This window comes from Macadamia integrifolia, chromosome 7, assembly GCF_013358625.1.
Source record: "Macadamia integrifolia cultivar HAES 741 chromosome 7, SCU_Mint_v3, whole genome shotgun sequence".
In the NCBI taxonomy this organism is placed as follows: domain Eukaryota; kingdom Viridiplantae; phylum Streptophyta; class Magnoliopsida; order Proteales; family Proteaceae; genus Macadamia; species Macadamia integrifolia.
The window spans coordinates 23,934,632-23,954,129 of NC_056563.1; the positions used below are offsets into that span (position 1 = coordinate 23,934,632).

A 19,498-nucleotide genomic window follows, 5' to 3' on the forward strand; every position below is an offset into this window, starting at 1 on the left:
AATAAACCAGCCAGCAGATCTGGCTAAAATTTGGACCAAGTCTTAAGAATCCTAACTTGAGAACTCGATTTAAATTTCATCCAATTTTGACCAGCCGATTGGCTACTGGAGTGAAATCTCTGTTTTACCCTCTGTCTAGTAAAACGCTGTTTTCTAACCTGAATCTGATTCTGATTTGCTGATCCTAAAATCTACTGCTTATATGTTATTTTCATGTCTGAAATCAGCAATCCTTCTTCAACCTCGAACACTAATTTCTGTGATTAAATTACTGTTTTACACCCATTCCTACTGCTGTTAGGAATCACCCATATTACCTGATTTGAACTATTCTTTGATTGAAAGATCCTTTTTTCTTTTGGGTGGAGAAATTCATTACCAAGGATGGAGAAAAAAAAGGGGGGAAGAATATACAACACCGAAGGGCAAGGAGAGAAACCAAACAAAGAAAAACTGCATCCCAGAAGTGGGAGATGAGGGGGGAGCGGAGATTCTAGGAAGAGACTGCTTATGTTCCTAGGGGTACTGGCGACTGGAGAACGCAGCAAGGAAGCGAGCTTGGAGGAGATCTCAAAGAAGATGACTTTCAAAATCTTGTCTAAAGACCTGGAGTTGGAAGTCCATCAACGGAGATTTCACTCCATCCAGATGTGGGAAACGGTGGCTGCAAAAGTGAGCCTCCAGGCGGTGTCACAAATAGTTTTCTCAGCAAAGGTCATGTTAATCCAAATCCACTCACGGGAGAGGGGAAGGGGCAATCTGGTGGAGGGCCAACAAAAGGCAAGGACTTTTTTCCAGTTAGAAGAGAAGGGGCAATCAAAGAAGAGGTGGTTGGTGTTTTCAAGGCCATTCCAACAGAGGCAACAAGAGGGGAAAACAAGGATGTCGCGGTGGATAAGGAAAGCTTGAGTGGGGGGCAATTGAACAAGGCCCTCCAGACAGTGAAACTGTGTCTGGGGATGTGGGATTTGAACCAGGTGGGCGCCAAGAACAAACAGTACTAGGGGCGTAGACAAGGTGCCAAGCAGAGAGAGAAGAGAAGGCTCCGGTGGGGGAGGGAGTCCAAATAACCCGATCATCCCTAGGAAGGAGGGGAGAAGGGAGGACCAAAAGGGAAGCAACGTGTTGGGAGTGGAGGGAAAAACCCTATTAGCTTTGGTAATGATGGTGGAAATCGAGGAATCTTTAGGCATGCCAGAGGAGTAAACCGACCTATGCCACACCTGGTGGAGGAGGATGCCCAACAAGTGCCAGTTGTCAAGCCAGAGAGAGGTGGAATGGCCATTGCCAATTTTTCCAAAGATAGACTACATGGCAAGAGGCCTAGCCTGGAGAATTTTCCGCCAAACCCAGGAGGTATTGTTGGAGGGAGGGGCAGTCCAGAGGGAGTCCTTACTAAGGGGAGAAGAGTAAACCCAAGATACACAAATACCGGGTTGCTTGGAGTCTATCTTCCAGATAAGCTTGAGAATGCCCGCGGTGTTGACGTCCTTGATCCTTCTAAGGCCAAGACCACCCTCAAATTTGTGGAGACAAATAGAGGACCACTTGATGGGGTGGAGGGATTTGGAAGCTTCCTCACCCTTCCAAAGAAAGGAGCAAAAGAGGGACTCAATGGCTTTGATGGTCACCTTGGGGAAAGCAACGACACCTGCCCAGTAGATGTAGGAAGATTAGAGGACAGATGGAAGATTGGAGGACAGATCTGATAAGCTCCAAAGTCCAATCTACCAGCGTAAGAGAGGAGCTTGCCCTTCCACAACTGAAGCCGCTTGCGAATGTTAGCATAGGGGTCCAATGGTGGGCAATCAGCCTAAATTAGGGGTGTCAAAACCTAGCCCAAACCAATAAAACCCGAACCGAACCAAACCGATCCATATTGGATTGGTTTTGGACTGAGGTATGTTAGGATCGACTGAAAACCGATCCAAACCGAACCGACCAATAACCAAACCGAATGAAATCGATAAAAAAAATAAATGATTATGAGATTATAAATTGGTGAATTGCTATCCATTTTTCACAAAAATTAGCGAGAAAAAAATTTATTGTAAGGGGAATTGGTACAAATCATTGAATATTAGGTTATGAATAGAGAAATTTGTAAATTGTAATAATGCTTCCATTGGTTTCCTTGTTCACTATAAAAACTAGTTGGATAGTTAAAGGAATGATTGGGGATAATAGGGTTCATTTTGCGATTTCAATATTAGTTATCTTCTTAGTAATTTGTTATCCATTGGTTTCAATATTAGTTCCCTTACAATAATAAACCATGATTTAATCATAAATTTAAAGTGTTTTTTTTTTTTTTTTTTGCCATATCTTGTATAAGTTGTGACCGTAAGATTTCATTATGGTTCAAGCCCAATAATAAACCGATCTAAACCAGTATCAACCTGATATTGAAAAACCAAAATAAACCAAAACCAAACCAGACCAGACCAAAACCGAAACCGACCGAAAATCGAAGTTCCCTAACAGATTGGTTTGGGTCTCCCTCATTCCTAGACCGAAACCGATTCAACCTGACCGAAACCAAACCGACCAATTGACACCCCTAGCCTAGAGGAAATGAGAGGGAGGCCGAGATATTTGACCAGAAAGGAACCGAGGGAGAAACCAGTGAGGAGAAGGCAAGCCTTTGTGCCAGCAGAGACACCAGTGAGGAAGATGTTGGATTTGAGGAGGTTGATGCGGAGGCCCATAGTTGTCAAAGCGTCGCCTAGGTGGCGACGACGACTAGGCGTCCAGGCGGTTTGCCTGGGGCCTAGGCGATAGTCGCCTAGCTGCATTGCATGTCGCTTTGTATTTTGACATTTATTTATGCCAAATATCATTTACTTAAGATATTATTCATAAATAAGCAAATACCCTCTATTTGAATCCAATAAAAATAGTTTAAATATCAAATTCTAAAATGATAAAAAGTCAACCCACCAGTCCAAGAACAAAAATTAGATTTTGGTTATAGGGGCGATTTTCAACTTTTAAATGCTGGGGTTTTTCTCAATTATGAAAATTTTATAAATTCTATCATGTTAAAACATTGTTAAAAATCAAAAGTTCGGTAAAATAATCTTTTGTTTTGATATCTATAAAATTATTTTCATTTAGGCAATTTTAACAGCATTCGCGGACTTAAAAATAAGTTTGACTGGAGCATAATTTTGTCATTACAACTCAGATTTAAGTAATTTTAAACTTGTTAGAAAGATGGTTTTATGTTATAACTAATACAAAAAGTCTCATGTAAAAATAAAATCATTTGACCAGTCAAACTTATTATAGAATAAGAGCATTTCTCTAAATGTTGATTTTTTATAACTTAATACAACTTAATGTTAATATATTATGATTTAATATGGCTAAATGTTGATTTTTAATGACTTGATATTGCTTAATCTTGATTTTTTATAATACAAGGTATATATAGCTTACTAAATAATGTTACAAAATAGGGAAAATAAAAAATAACACTTGGTTGCCTTGTTTGCCTTAAGGCAATAGCCTTCTTGCCTAAGCGCTTAGACAACCCTCCACCGCCTTGGTTCACCTTGGCGATGTGGCAACTATGCGGAGGCCCGAGATGGACCCAAAGAGGCTGAGGGAGGAGAGGATGGACTCAATGGAACGAGGATCGGCTCTAAAGAAGATCATAAGGTCGTCAGCAAAAGCCAGATGGGTGAGGATGATAGATTTGCATTTGGGGATGGGGGAGATGAGAAGATCAACAGTTTTTTATTGGAGGGATCTGGAGAGGACCTCAAGAGCCAGGGAGAACAGAAGGAGGGAAAGGGGGCATCCTTATCTGATCCCCACCGCAAAGTGGCCGACTGAGGAGCTGTTAACAAGGACAGAGAGAGAAGGGGAAGAGATGCAGGCATAGATCCAACCCACGAAGGCGAGGGGGAAAGGAGGACATGGAAGATAAAATCCCAGTGAATGGAGTCAAAGGCTTTATGAATGACAATCTTAAGGAGGGCGGAGGGGGAGTGAAATTTACAGTCAAAGCCCCAGACAATCTCATGACAGAGGATGATGTTATCCGTAATGCTCCTGCCGCAGATGAAAGAAGACTGATTGGGGCTAACAAGGGAATCAATCACTCCATAAATACAAGTGGCCAAGACCTTGGCAATAAATTTATAGAGAAGATTGCACAAGGAGATGGGTCTGAACTCAGACAGGCAGGAAACCCCATCTTTCTTGGGAATGACACAGAGGAAAATATGGCTAATTCCATGAATCTAAGAGGGGTTGAGGAAGAAGCTTTTGATAGTGGAAATGAGGTCAAGCTCAATGATATCCCAGCAAGAGGTGAAAAAGCCCATGCTAAACCCATCAGGTCCAGGAGCTTAATTGGGTTTGTGGGAGTGAATGTGGTGCGGATCTTAGCGTCAAACAGGATGGCACTAAGAAGGGGGATGAGATCAGGGGGAACAGATTTATTGAGGGGGTAGGGAGAGGGAAGGGGGAGGAGGGCAGTCAGAAAATGGATTTGAAATATGGGACAGCCTCAGCCTTGATGTCATCAAGGTTGAGGAGGATGGTTCCATTAAAATTGAGGGGGATGGAGTTGAGGTTGGTTTTGGCTTTAAAGGATTTGTGAAAGAATGCAGAGTTGGAATCCCAAGTTCTAGCCATTTAATGCTGGATTTTTGCTTGAGGAAGCTCTCTTCTTTGTCGAGCAAGGAGGAAAGCTCAGACGAGAGGGATTTCTTCTCAAGAGCAAGGAAAGGGTTATGGAGGTCTGACTGAACGAGGGATTGGGTAAGGGAAAGCTTGTCCTTGCAGGAGAAGACACAAGACAAGATGATCCGGAAAGCGGAGGGATTCCAAGCTTTGAGGTCAGACTTCACGTTTCTCAGCTTACGGGGCAAAAGCGATTAGGGGGGAAGTGAAGGAGTAGATAGGCTTGAGTTAGGCAAAGTGGAAAACAGGAAGGATCTTGAGTGGGAGGTGCACATTTCAAAGAATTTAAAGGGCTTGGGACCAAAGGAGACATAGGGTTGGACGAAGAGAGAGATGGGACTGTGATTAGAAATTGAGGAGTGTCAAAAGATGCGTGGGAGGAGGGAAACAGGAGAGCCACCATCATTGACCACAACCCTGTCCATCTTGCAAGCAATGCGATTGGGGTCGGATCTCCTATTGTGCCAAGAAAGTTTGAGGCCAGACCATCTTAGGTCATCCAAGACTATCCTTGAGACAGGAATTGAAGGAGTTGACCGAGTTTTGATTGATAGGCGAGCTGCCGAGCTTCTCGTGGCTATAGCGAACCACATTAGAATCTCCAACCCAACCCCAGGGGGAGGAGTTCACCCCAGGGGTGAGGGAGCGGAGGTTGTCCCAAAGGGAGGATGTATTAGGGGCGCGATTGAGGCCATAAATGATGGAGAAAAAGGAGGGACGGCCTCCATTGGGGTGGGATATAGAGAGGTGGAAAAGTTGAGAAGAGAAATGGATTTTGGAAGGGTTCCAGAGGATCCAAATGCGTCCGTTGGGACAAGAGGAATAGCTGGAGAGGAAAGACCACGAGGGGGGCAATGGAGGAGGCAATGCGGGGGCATCAACTTCGGAGACTCTGGTCTCAAGGAGGCAGCAAAGGATGGCTCGAGAATCCTTAAGGCAGGTTTGAATTTCAGCGTGCTTAGCCAGCGAGTTAAGCCCCCGAACATTCCAAATGGACCAACAATTCATAGAGGGGGGGAGGGGTGCAAGGTGGCCTCAGGGAGGCAGGGGTGGGGGAGGGACGAGAGGCAGATTTGCTTCACCACTTACGATATTCCAAAATAGCGGGGGACCGAGGAAGGAATTAGTGGCATGCAGCTGGGATAAGGGGGGATGGGGGAGAGAAGTTTTGGATTTAGGCTTTTGGGAACCAGAGGTTTCTGAGTGGAGGATGGACTTGAGGGAGGATCCCAGGAAGGGATTGGCCAAGACTGAGCTGGGTTTTTTCAAAGCTTTGGCTTTCTTAGACCTTGTCAGAGCAACAGAGGAAGAGGTACATGATTGCTTCGCGGCAAGGGCCAATTGAGGGCTCAGGGGAGCAGGGTGACATAAGTCTAGGCTGTGAAGCATGGTGGAAGTAGCAGTGGCGGTTGGAGAAGACGTGGCAAGGCCCTACCGTAGGGGAGCTACTCCAGGGGAGGGATCAATAGCAGTGGACGAGATAAGACCACTGGATGTAGGAGAGGACCGGCATGTCTCTTAAGCAAGGGAGTCACAGCAGGGGCAGTAGGAGGGTGAACAAGCAATGCACCAGAGGGTGCGGAGGAGCAATCGACGTAAGGGCCCTGCCAGAAAGGGACCTCAATAGGGGAAGGCAGTTGGCAGAAAAGAAATGTTGGGGATGGCGAGTGGAGGCCTTGTCGGATTGGACCATTGGCAAAAGAAGAGAAGCGACGAGGTGAAGAAGCTAGAAGCGACGTGGCAAAGCCCTGCCAAAAAGATTCTCGGCAGGGGGAGATGAGCGGCGGTGCTAGCGAAGACACGACATGGCCTTGGAAGGAAGACCCATCAGCCACGGCAAGGAGTCATGGAAGGACAACCTACAAGAAAAAGGGGGGATGAGGACAGGGGAAGGAGAGGGGGCATCACAGAGGCCGCCAATGGGAGAGAGGAAGCCGAGAACGATTGACTAGAGGAAGCAGAAAGATCTTGTTATTTGGCTACTGTTTTGAGTCTTCAAGCCAGTACATTAGGGAAGAAGCCAGCAATCGGACTTGGTTTCACACTTCCGCAGAAAACACAAACCAGAATAAAAATTTCATTCAATTCTGCTTAACCGTTGGTTAAATGCATGTACGTAAAGAGAAAAGACTCAAACTTCCGAACACCTAATCATATGCTGATACTGGAAACAACTTTAACTCATTCCAACTCCTGCGCTTCTGGCTAACAAGCATTGAAAAAAAGTAGATCCAAATTACAAATTAACCCATACAAATACCCTAAATATCCCTAGTAGACCATAACCATGGTTTGGACCTGGTTCGCCATGGTCTGTGTTTCCAGACTGAGTCAAGCCAGTTCAGCTATGCAACTGCATCAGTTTGGAGGGTTATCTCTTGCCCATGTACTGGTTTTGGGGTGGTAGGTCTGAGAATGAAAAGATTGAGAATCCAGGTTTGAGTAATGAAGAGGACACAATAAAAAACAATACATAAAGCTTGGTCTTTAGTGGTGTAGAGCCCAACTAATCATATCATCACAGAACTCAAAAGACAATTATACCGTTGTCAGTGGCCCGGACAAACCATATCTAAGATTGACTCATGGTAGTACACATGACATAATAACCCAACTAAACCTAAAATACATAAAAAATGCCCACACCCATATTTGGACCTGTTCCAAGGACCCTTTTCTGAAATTACGAAAAATAGTCCCATACTCCAAAAACAAGAATATTAGAAGTAAATAAACAAGGACATAAAATAAAACCATGCATTGTATACCACAAAGGAATATCCTCTTTTCAATGATTATTTCTGTGAACCCATGGGTATCTCAATGTGGGCACCAGAGAAGAATCAACAAAAATTCCAAGAACTAGATCATCTGATTCCCTGAAGCATCAGTTGTTCCTTTCTTATTGATGATAAAGTAACAACAACAAAGCGATCATTTTGGGGTGTCTCCTTCCCTCACTCACTAAATTGTCTAATTTACAATACTAAAAATGTACATGGTGCCCCATGGTCAAAATAAACAAAAGTAAAAAAAAATGAAAGGATTGAGCTGCATACTGACAAACAACGCACGCAAAATCTTTAAAAAGGTACCTGGAGTATAATTTTCTCTGGAGCCTGATAGGCCTCCAAGAAATGGCAAACATTGACAAAAGCCCATTGCTTGCTGGCGCTCTCTTCTCGCTTGAGATGATTCCAACCAAATTTGATGAGTTCCTTTCGATGATGAACAAGGTCATTTTGTAGATATTTAAGAAGCAATGTAGCGAGCTGCAGAAGTTCTATTCTCAAAGGTTCATCATACTCAGCACTAACCTACAAGTGATGCATATTTTATTATAACTGTAGGATGTATAGGATCTGGATATCTGAAAATGCTAAAGAAAAGCTAGGTTGAAAGATGGCTGAAATAAATAGAACAATTGGCAAATGCTGAAGAAAACACCTCTTCCGGGGGATCAAGAAGCTTATCAACAATTGTCTTAATAATAGTAGGGTCTACAACCTCCCAACTTTGGCCATTCTGAAAAGCATGAGCAAGCATTGGAAGAATAAGCATTTGCATAGCAACAACCAGATGATCATGGCCGAGTTCTTTGGATTGGAAAAGTTCCAAGAAATACACTAGAAGGGTTTTCTTCATAGTTGGAGGATAGCCTTCAGCAACCTGACAAAAAGAACAATGAGAAAAATCATTACAAGCAAACACATGAATCTGCATGATAAAACAAAATCTGAAAAGACGTCCTTGACTACAACTCTGTTGCCCAATGGATAAGGCGCTGGTCTACAGAACCAGAGATTCTGGGTTCGATCCCCAGCAGAGTCGTTTACACCATTACCTCATTGTGTTTTGTCTGAAAAACCGGTTTTTTTTTTATGTCGTGACCACTGCAACCAAATGCCCCTTCCTTCTCCAGCAGCCCCTACCGCCGGTAACCCCCTCTTTACCTCTGATATTCCTTGCCCCCTCTCCAATGGCATACTACCTTCCTCCTCTCCTACGGCTCTCTCTCCTCAGCCCCTCTACTCTGACCCTTCCTTCCCTGAGAACCACTCCTGGGTTTCGGTTGTCTCCAGCTCTCCCCCCTCCAATCCTGCTCCCTCTTCCGCCATCCCATCCACCGCCGACCATACCCTTTATATAGTATCATTTGTACTGCTTTTAGCTCCTGGTTTTGTTTCATAATCTAAAAATCTTAATCTATAATTATTATTACTATCTTGATATATTAAACTATCTCTAGGTATATAAACTGTATTTGATTCTGTATCCTCTGTTATTCTGTTTAGATTCCATTCTTGGCCTGCTAATATTATTGGATCGATTTCTGGAGGTTTTAATAATTTACTATATTTTGATCCTATTCCTTCAATAACTTCTTCTATGGATACCTTATAATTTGTTGTAGAGTTATTTGTTATTTTTCCTATTAACCCGATACATAACATTAAGTTATCTCCTTTAAATGAGTTATATCCTTTTGTCATGACTTTTATTTTTATATATTTTGGTAATTCTTTTATTTTAAGCTGAAAATCTGGTGCCACATAGTATAAAGATTTATTATTTGATAAATCTACTTCTGTCATGGCTATTAGAGCTTGTCTTAATTGGGATTTAAGATCCCATCTTTCATCTATTATACAGATAAGAACTTTTGTTCCTACTTTCTTTCTAGCAAAACCTTTTATTCCTATTATAAATAATCCTAAGTGAAAATATCTTTTATTTGTTAATAAGAGTTGTCTTATTGATTCTTGGCTTATTACATCTATGGTTTCTACTTCATCATTTGAAACTGATAAAGTAACTTCTTGATATCCTGAGAATAAACTGGTGTCTTTTAAAAAACTATTATGTGCATATAACCTTCTGGGATCTACCATACGGGCCTGGAATTAGAAGAACAATATAATGGAAGATAGAACAATAACACAGGAAGAAATAAAAATATTAAAACAACATGATAAATATAGTTTAATTAGTACATTATTATTTAAAAGAAAACTAGGTGTTGAACTTTCAAAAGAAGATAAGATAAGATTAGAAAATTTAGCAATAGAATCAAAAATTATAACTGAGGAAGAAGAATTAATTGATAGAGGTGACAGATTTATTATAAAAAGAATAAGTACTACTGATGAAATAAGTGAGATCAGTGAAATAAGTGAAATAAATCCAAAATTACTAATTAATGAGGAACTAAATAATGATATAGAAGAATTAAGCTTAGAATCCGATATAGAAGAATTACAAAATATTGAAGCAATGAATGATGTAACCTATGATAATACAAGACCTTATGGTCCTAATAACCCAAACATGGCTTGGGGAAATAGACCAAGATGGAAATTAGAACCAACAGAGTTAGAACAACCAAAAGATGATTTCAAATATTATAAACCACGAGGAAAAAGATTACCAATAGAAGAACCAGTAACCTTTGCAGATAAAAAAGAATCAGGGAAAATATTAAATATAGGATATCATGATCCTCAGAAGTTAGATTCAGTACTTGATATCTGGAAAAGTAAAGTTATAAATGATTGTTTACAGTTTAAAGAACAATTAGATACAGATGAATTATATCAATACTTAGAAACATTTTTAGGAGAATCCATGAAAGCAAATTGGGAAAGATATAAAGTAGAATATCCAGAAGAACTTAGAGCATTAAAAATATTTGGCCCAAATCCATATAATTTTGTTAATAAAATACATATGTTAGCAACAGGACGTGATCCAAATAGTTCCAGAATAGAACAACAAACAGAAGCCTTAGCACAACTTGAAAGACTAGTCTTAACAGATTATAGATATGCAAAAAGTTTTTTAAAAGAATATTATTATTTTGCAAGTATAAGTGGAAATTATTTTACACAATCAGTAAAAGATAAATTATTTCAAAAATTACCTGGACAACTAGGAGAAGAAATAAGACAGAAATGGCATCCTATAAATGATATACCAGAAAACGATAATATTGGAATTAGAATACAACATATTATAAAATGTTTAAAAGAAAAATGTATAACCATACAAATTCAACAACAATTTCAAAAAGAACAGTACAATTTCTGTAAAGATATTTACGTACCCCAAATATATGGAAGAGAAGGAAAAGATATTTATCGAAGAAAACAAAATATAAAATCTAGAACACAGAGACCTCAGTATAGGCCTAGATACCAGAAAAGAAGTAGTTATAGAAGACCCCAGAAGAGATATTTTCTTAGAAGATCTGATGCAAGAAGACCATTTTTAAATAAAGATCATCATGCAAGGATGTATGATCCAGATAGAATTTATAAAAGAAAATTAAGATGTTTTATATGTGACAGAGATGACCATCTAGCATCAAAGTGTCCAAGAAGGATAAATGAAGATACAAAACGATCTTTAGTAGTACAAGATTCTAAATGCTGCTTGATAGATGTTGAAGATGATTTAAGCGATACAGAATCAATATACAGCATTGTGTCTATAGAGATATATAATCCAAACATTGAAGATAGAGATGATGAAGAAGAAATACCAAGTGTTATGCAACAATATTTAGAAGAAAATATTTGTGTCTTAACAAATACATGTTTAGAAGATAATCATCGATGGAAAAATGGATCAGGATCACATGATAAAGCATGTAAGAAATGTCAAGGATATCCATGGATAACAGTAAGATATCAGTGTGAAAAATGTTTTGAAGAAAGATGCAGGAATTGTTTAGATAAGTCGGAAGTTATCCCAAAAGTAGATGAAAAAATAGTAAAACTACAAGATAAGATATTAACTAAGAAAGTAGAAATCTTAGAAGATGAAATAACTATATTAAAAGCGGGCTACCCTGAACTCCTCTCCCATTGGACTGTGCCCGCCTGGCTTTCTGGACTCGGAGATTTCTAAATGGAAGAATTGTGTTGTTGGGACCTTCCTAGGAAGTCGCCCCCCCCCCCCTTCTCCATCATCAAATCTTCACTTCTGAAACAATGGAAACCAGTTTGCTCCTTATCCATGTATATGCTTGACAATGGGACGTTTATTTTTAACTTTTACGCTGACTCTGACAAGGCAGTGGCCATTGATGGAGGTCCTTGGTACATTGGGAAGAATCCGATCTCCCTTCGGCAATGGGATGTGCTTACCTCCTTCAACAGAACCGAACCTACCTCTATCCCATTAGGGTGGCCTTCCCTAACCTCCCCCTCCACTTCTGGTGTATCGATGGGCTCAGTGTTGTTGGTTCCCTAATCAGCAAACCAATGTACTCAGACAGGCAAACCAAAGTGATGGACAGACTATCGTTCGCGAGAATCTGCATTGAAGTTCAAGCCGATCAAATTCTCCCCAACTCCATCTCCATTCGGGATGCTAATGGTCATTCATCACTTAGGAGGTCCAATATGACTGGGTTCCCCCTTCTTGCTCATTCTACAAGTGCTTCGGGCACAAAACATCTCTTTGTGAAAAGCATCCCACTATGCAAGTCGCCTCTATTGTCCAAGCTACCACCTCCGGAAGTTCGCTGACCATCGATCTCTCTCAGAACGGTGCCTTCAAGCTTCACACCTCAAAAAAAAATTATAAAAAAAAAAGAAACTGGATTCCCCCTACGTCAGATTCTGATCCGGTGACCCTTCGGGCGAAAGAAGGCACCGATGTGACCTCTGGTCCTTCATCGATCACTTTATCTGCTGGTCCCAACCCCTTCTCGATTCTTAAGAGGGCTGACCTGGATCTGGATTTGGATTTGGCTTTTGATGGCGACCTCTCAACCCTGCATGCTCCTATTAATCCCTTGGTTCTTCCATTTTCGAAATTTTCCACTCCTCTTAGCCAGGCTGGTACTACTCCAACCTCCGATCCCCTTCCCATTAGCCATACCCCGTTGCCGCCTCTAATGCTGAGCCCTATTGTCGTTGAGCCCTATGAGTTAAATCAACTTTCGAACTCAAACCCCCATTCCAAGTCCTCTACTCCGTCTTATTCCAAATTTCTAAACCAAACCGCCTCTGAACCACCGTTCATTCCCCTGAACCAGTTTCTTCCGGTTCATCTACTTAATCAATTCTCCAAATACCCGATGGACCATCCCCTTTACCCAGGAAATTTATATAACCCGATCCATCCTTTTAAAAACCTTGCCCCACCAATCTCTTTTCCTTCTAACCCAACTCCCCTTTCTCCTTCACCCATCTCTGGAACTCTTGGTTTTTCTGTTGGTCACGACATCGCGCCTACCCTGTCTCACCCTTTGACTGCAAGTGCCTTCACCGTCTCCACCGCAACTGCTAGCTCCTCCTCGGTCGTTGCCGTCCAAGTCTCTGCTGCCACCCATGACTCTGCATCTGCCCAAGTTTCCATTGTTGTCCAAGTCTTTGCTCCCGCAACTGACTCTGCTACTGCCCAAGTCTCCGCTGCCGATGTTGCCCATGTCTCCAATCCTGCTGGATGCCTCCCCGCCTCGGATACTCTTATCGTGGGTGGTCCCTCTGACCCCCTTGGCCTCAGAAGGCCCCATGACCCTCTCCTTCATCACACAAGCATGTTCCTCTCCTCGGTTGGCCTCAGAAGGCCCTTCCTCTATCTGCAACAGGCCTTCGGAATTCTATAATCCATTGGCCCACATTGGAAAAGTTGTTGTCTCCGCTTTGCTTCTACACTCGGTCTCATCCTCTCGGAAGAATCAAGTCTCCCCTCCCTGCTCCCCAGAGCCACAACTTGGTAATACATGCTCTCGTCAGAGCCCCCAGGAAAGCTTCATCAACAATTCATTACTGATGATACTGAAGGAATTCCCTGTGAATTGGATGCTACTACCCTACCTTGTTCTTCTCAAACAATGCTAGCTAGCCCTTTGGCTTTGGCTCCTCCTGTACGCCAATCCACCTCCTCCCACAAAACCTCCAGCCTGACCTCCACCCTCAACACTACCCAAAAAAAGAACACCAAAAAAACCTCCACATCTTCAGCCAAAACCACTTATAACACCTTAGCTTCCCCTGTCATTGGATACAACCGTCGGCCCCCTTCCTCCATTGGCCCCATCATCCCAAACACCCCCTGAAGCTTGTCCAAGCGATTGTTGCCCACCTCCCCTAGTTCTAAATGATTCCTTGGACCATTGGAACGTCTGAGGCCTCAATTCCTTAGCTAAACAAGCCAAAATCAGATCCCGTCTGCGCTCCTCAAAGTCCAACCTCTGTTGTCTTCTCGAAACCCATCTTAGAGGCCAATGTCTCTAGGATTGCCTCTTCGATTGCCCCCTCATGGTCCTTCAATTCCAATTATCTCCACAGTCCTAACAGCAGGATTTGGATCCTTTGGGACCCTTCTTTCTTATCCATCTCTTGCCTTTTCTCCTCTGCCCGTCACCCATATCTCCATTTCTCATAACTCTGCCCCTTCTACTTTCTCTCCATTGTCTATGCTCATAATAGAGCTTCCCTCAGGCTCCCCCTATGGTCGGACCTAATTTCCCTTGCCCCTTCCGTGGGTTCCAGGCCCTGGGGTATTGCTGGAGATTTCAATGTTATCCGGTACAATCATGAAAAACACGGGGGAAACCCCATTGATTCTCAGGGTGTTGATTCTTTCAATGCCTGCATTGTGATCTCAACCTCACTGACCTCAGATGTTCGGGTGTCAAACTCACTTGGCATACAAAAGCCGGCACTAACAGAGTGGCTTGTAAGCTCAACAGGACTCTAGTTAATAAAGCATGGTTAGATGCTTTCCCCTCATCTCATTCCTGCTTTGGTCTTCCCGGGATCTCTGACTATAGCCCCATTTCTATCCATGTTCTTCCCTTTCGATCCTTTGGTCCCAAACCTTTCAAATTCTTAGACATATGGGCCTCCCACCTTGATTTCCAACTTCTGGTCCAATGTGCCTAGAATATCCCCACCCCCCGTTCCTTATCCCCCCTCCTAGCTTTTGCCAAGAAGCTTAAGAAAGTTAAATCCACCTTAAAGCTTTGGAACTCCACCTTTGGGAATATCTCGTCCCAGGTCTCTGTGGGCCAGGAAATCCTCCTCTCCATCCAATCCAAGCTTCAACTTGACCTCCTCAACCCCATCCTGGCTGAGGAAGAAAAAGTTGCTTCATCCAACCTCACCTTGCTCCTAGACCAAGAAGAGAGTTTCCTTCGCCAGAAATCCCATGTCAAATGGCTTGATCTAGGTGACTCCAACTCGGCCTATTTCCATTGCTCTCAAAGCTAGGAACAATGCCAATACCATCCCCAAGCTCATTTCCTCCTCAGGGACTGAGCTCATCTCCCCCGATCTCAAGTCTAAGGCAGTTTCTCACTTTCAAAGCCTTTTCAACCCCCCTTCTTTCCCTTCCCCCTCCATCCCGTCCAACCTCATCAATAGGTTTGTCCCTAATGATCTCCTTCCCTTTCTCCAATCCATTCCCAGTGAGGAAGAAATTCTCTCTGCCACTCTCTCCCATAAGGCTAACAAGACCCCTGGCCCTGATGGTTTCAGTATGGGCTTCTTCTCGGCCTATTGGAATATCATTCGTAATGACCTCATCTTGGAGGTGCGTAGTTTCTTCTATAACCCTAACCAGATTGGAGGGATCAACCACACCTTCCTTTGCCTCATCCCCAAAAAGGAGAGTGCGGCTTCTACGAATGATTTTCGGCCCATTTCTCTCTACAACCTCCTCTACAAATTCATTGCTAAAATCCTGGCCAATAGGATCCAAAAAGTCATTGACTCCCTTGTTAGCCCAAACCAATCCGCCTTCATTGCTGGCAGAAGCATTTCGGATAATATTATTCTCTGTCATGAGATTGTTCGTGGCTTTAACAACAAGTCCCACTCGCCGGATGCTCTTATTAAGATTGACATTCACAAAGCGTTTGACACGATTAGTTGGGACTTTGTTTCCAACGTTCTTCTCCCAATGTGTTTCCCGGCCTCTTTTGTCCACTGGATTTGCTCTTGTATTTCTTCCCCTCGCTTCTCGGTCCTTGTGAACGGTAGCCCAACTGGATATTTCCCCTCAGGGGGTGGAATCCGTCAAGGATGCCCTCTCTCTCCTCTTCTCTTCTCCATATCCTTGGAAATCCTTTCCCGTTCCATTCAGTCTGCCACTGACCTCCATCTTATTACTCCCATCCCAAAGTGTAAATCCCTCCTCCTTTCGCATTTGGCTTTTGCAGATGATATTATGATCTTCTCCAAGGCTGATCCCCTATCCATCACCAATATCATGTCCACCCTGCATTCCTATGAGTCCCTTTCGGGGCTCAAAATCAATCTCCTCAAATCTAATATCTTTCTCTCAGGTCTCTCTCCCGAGACTCAAGCCTTTTTTTCTGATATTTCTGGTATCCCGTTGAGATCCTTGCCTATCAAATATTTGGGTCTCCCTCTCATCACCACTAGGCTTTCTTCTCACCATTGTGCCCCTCTGCTTGACCACCTTAAGAAAAAGCTCCAACTTTGGAAGGGGAAACTTCTATCTTTTGCCGGTCGATTAACCTTGGTCCTCCAATCCTTATATCTATATTGGTCTAGTGCCTTTGTCCTCCCTTCCTCTGTCATCAAGTCTTTCGAGAGCCTTCTCTGCTCCTTCCTCTGGAAAGGCTCGGATTCTTCCAAATTCCTTAGGCCTCTCAGTTGGTAGAAGGTTTGCCTCCCGAAATCTAAAGGAGGGTTGAGAATTAGAAGAATTAAAGATGTCAATTATGTGGGTGTCTTCAAACTCATCTGAAAGATTGCCTCCAAACAGAAAAGCATTTGGGTTGACTGGATTCTCTCTAGCTTGCTCAAGCATAACTCTCTGGACTACCCCTTCCAATCCTGATGCCTCTTGGATTTGGGGAAAGATCCTTCAACATAAAACCCTGGCTCTTACTGGCATTTCCTATTCTATTGGGAATGGCCAATCTACCTATCTATGGAAGGATCTTTGGCATCCTTCGGGAATTCTTGCCCTTCTGGTTTCTCCCGGAGTCATATACTCCTCTGGCCTCCATGCAAAGGCTATGGTCTCCTCGATTCTTTCTCCCTGGGGCTGGTCACCTCCATCCTTCCCCCTCCATTGCTAGATCTCTGGTCCTCCCTCCCCCCTCTCCCTCCTGGGCACAGAGGCAGAGAAGACCATTGCATTTGGCTCTCCTCTTCCAATGAGTTATTCTCTTCTACCTCTGTTTGGTCTTTTATCCGTTCCCCATCTCCACTGGTTCCCTGGCATAAACTGGTATGGTTTAAAGGTCATATCCCCCGCCAAAGTTTCACTCTTTGGCGTTGCTTATCCAGTTGTCTTCCAACTCAATCCTTCCTCATCCACTGCAACATCCCCACTAATCCTTCCTGCTGCCTATGTCCCTCGAGCATAGACGATATCCCTCATCTCTTCTTCTCTTGTCCCCTTTCCTGCCAAATATGGAAAACTGCCCTTCCCAAATGCTGGCCTGCTAGAAGACCTATTCTTCCTTTTGACAAAAAATAATCTGGGTTGACATGTCCTACGCTGGATCGACCATTTGTGATACTATTGGTAAATTGACCTTTTGTGCTACCATTAACCACCTCTGGATGGAGCGCAACATCCGTAAATGGACTGCCAAATCCCGATCTCCTGATAAGATTTGGAAAGCTATCTCCTTTGATGTTGCTTCCAAAGCCCAGGCTCTCCTCACTAGACACAACCAGCCCATCCCTATCTCCCCCAGAAACTCCCACATCATTTCTTCTTGGAACCATCAAGCAAACCCCACCCACCACCCCCCCACCCCCTTCACCCCTCACCCTTCATCCCCTCACCCTCCTCCTCCTCCTCCTCACCCTCCCACCCACCACCCCATCACCCTTCACCCTCAACCACCAACCCCTTCATCCCCCACCTCCCTTATCAACCCTTTCCCTCACCCTCCTTCCCCTCTACCCCCCACCTAACTCCCCTCGTCCCCCCTCCCCTCCCAACCCCACCCCTAGCTCCCCCGGCCCCCTTGATTGCTTGTGGCTAGCCCCCCCTCCTTTTGGTCCGTGTTGGTTTTGGGTTTTTGTTGTTTTAGTTTACTCCCCTTGGGTTGGATTCTCTTTGTTGGCTTAAGCCTCCCTTCCCCCCTTTTCCCCTTGTATATTCTTCCTCTCTTGATAATGAATTATTTATTCATCCAAAAAAAAATAATAATAAATGAATTAAAACTAAAGTAAAAATCGATCAAGTTGGTCCCGAATGCAGCATACCTCAATGATGTAAAATTCCTTCAGGAAAGTATAATCAATGCGAGTGTGGACTAGAAAAATAGAAAGCATATCAAATAAAACATTGACTTCAGTTTTCTCATGTCGCAAGTAATTGAGAAAGCATTTGACAAGCCATTTGCTTTCCTTCACCTGCATTAATTCCAAAAATGCATCAGGGTGAATAAAGCATTTCATGAGAAACATCCTTGAAAAAAAATAAAAGAAAAGAAAGAGTATCATGATACCAGGCATTCCCCAAATTTAGTTCCCTTCTTTGTTGTGAATCTAAATATCTAAGAGTTAAAGAAATTCTGCTGATTTTCAGAACAAAATAGCAAGCACATAACAGTGTCATCAACGAATGCGTAGGAAAAAAAAATAGGCACCTTGGTGCATGGACTGCCTGATTCATGCATTAAGCGCTAGTAGCAAGTCACCTAGAAGCGACTAGTCAATGACTTTTAGGGCTTTGTCTCTACGTATTACCTTTTTTGGCCACGTTTAAATTTAGTTAATTCATTTATATATATATATATATATATATTGCCACTGAGCCTAAAAATAAGAACAAAAGTAAGAAAAAGATAACTTTTGGATTTGTTTAAACAAGAAACCCCATAAGATTACTACTACTTCACTTGATTCTGATGCTTTGAAGTTCAGAATCATATAAAAAATCATGGAGGGGTTCTCACAGCACAGGGTTGGGGAACATACCACAAAGAATAATTTTTAAAGACTTCCATGTCAGATAAAATTGTTACAAATATAAAAAGATCCTAAAGAAATAAAATAAAAAATAAAAAAAGAGGAAAAAAGATCCATATATCCCTTTTGAATAAGAAATTGCAACATAGAATTTACAATATTAAAACTCGAGCTGGGATTCTAGCCAACTTTGCTTGCTTCAGCCGAATGACATATTTAAGTCCCTAGCTCAATTAAATTACAAGGGATGCAACTAAAAGAAAGGAATAAGGGAAGGAGAGGGCGAGTAGAGTAGTAGACAAAACGAAGTGCCTTTAAATCTCAAGGGAAAATTCTATAGGACTGTTATGCGTCCAGCTATGATATATGGGGTGGAATGTTGAGTAGTCAGGAAGAGTCATATTGAGAAGCTATGTGTGGCAGAGATGAGGATGCTAAGATAGATGTGAAGTAAAACTAGGAAGGATAAAGTAAGGAATTATCATATAAGAGTTGTTTTGGGAGCTGCCTCGATCAACAACAATCTCCATGAAAGTCGTTTGAGGTGGTATGGCCATGTTCAAAGGAGGATTGAGGACGCCCCCAGTAAGGAGTAGTGATCAGATTCATATTGGAGGAACCAAAAAAACTAGGGTCAAGCCTAAAATGACCAAAGACGAAGTGGTGAGGAATAACATGCATAGTCTCGATCTTGTCCCAAGTATGACCTTGGACAAAACCTATTGGAGGGCAAGGATCCATGTACCCAACCTGAGATTTTCCTAACCGCTAGGCTGCGCCTCTTTCGTCTTATTCTCATCTTTCTTTTCTCATCTCTCATCTTTCCATCTCTCCCTTCCCTGTCTTCTGTTTGGACTTATTCTATTTTTTTTTATATGGATCCA

The 19,498-nt window shown here is 42.7% G+C and overlaps 1 protein-coding gene and 1 non-coding gene across 3 annotated transcripts in view; one reads left to right on the plus strand and one right to left on the minus strand.

The window, feature by feature from the left end:
- The window catches only part of LOC122085025 (transformation/transcription domain-associated protein-like), a 104,720-nt gene that overhangs the window by 40,158 nt on the left and 45,064 nt on the right, over positions 1-19,498 (minus strand). For both annotated transcript variants that reach the window (XM_042653457.1, XM_042653456.1), the window contains exons 19-21: positions 17,907-18,056; positions 8,143-8,364; positions 7,791-8,012 (exon numbers count right to left, since the gene is read on the minus strand). In XM_042653457.1, coding sequence (XP_042509391.1) covers positions 7,791-8,012; positions 8,143-8,364; positions 17,907-18,056 — 594 coding nt within the window. The remainder of the gene's footprint in view (positions 1-7,790; positions 8,013-8,142; positions 8,365-17,906; positions 18,057-19,498) is intronic.
- TRNAC-ACA lies at positions 8,454-8,526 on the plus strand. Its single transcript has one exon. It is a non-coding gene; the product is annotated as a tRNA-Cys (tRNA).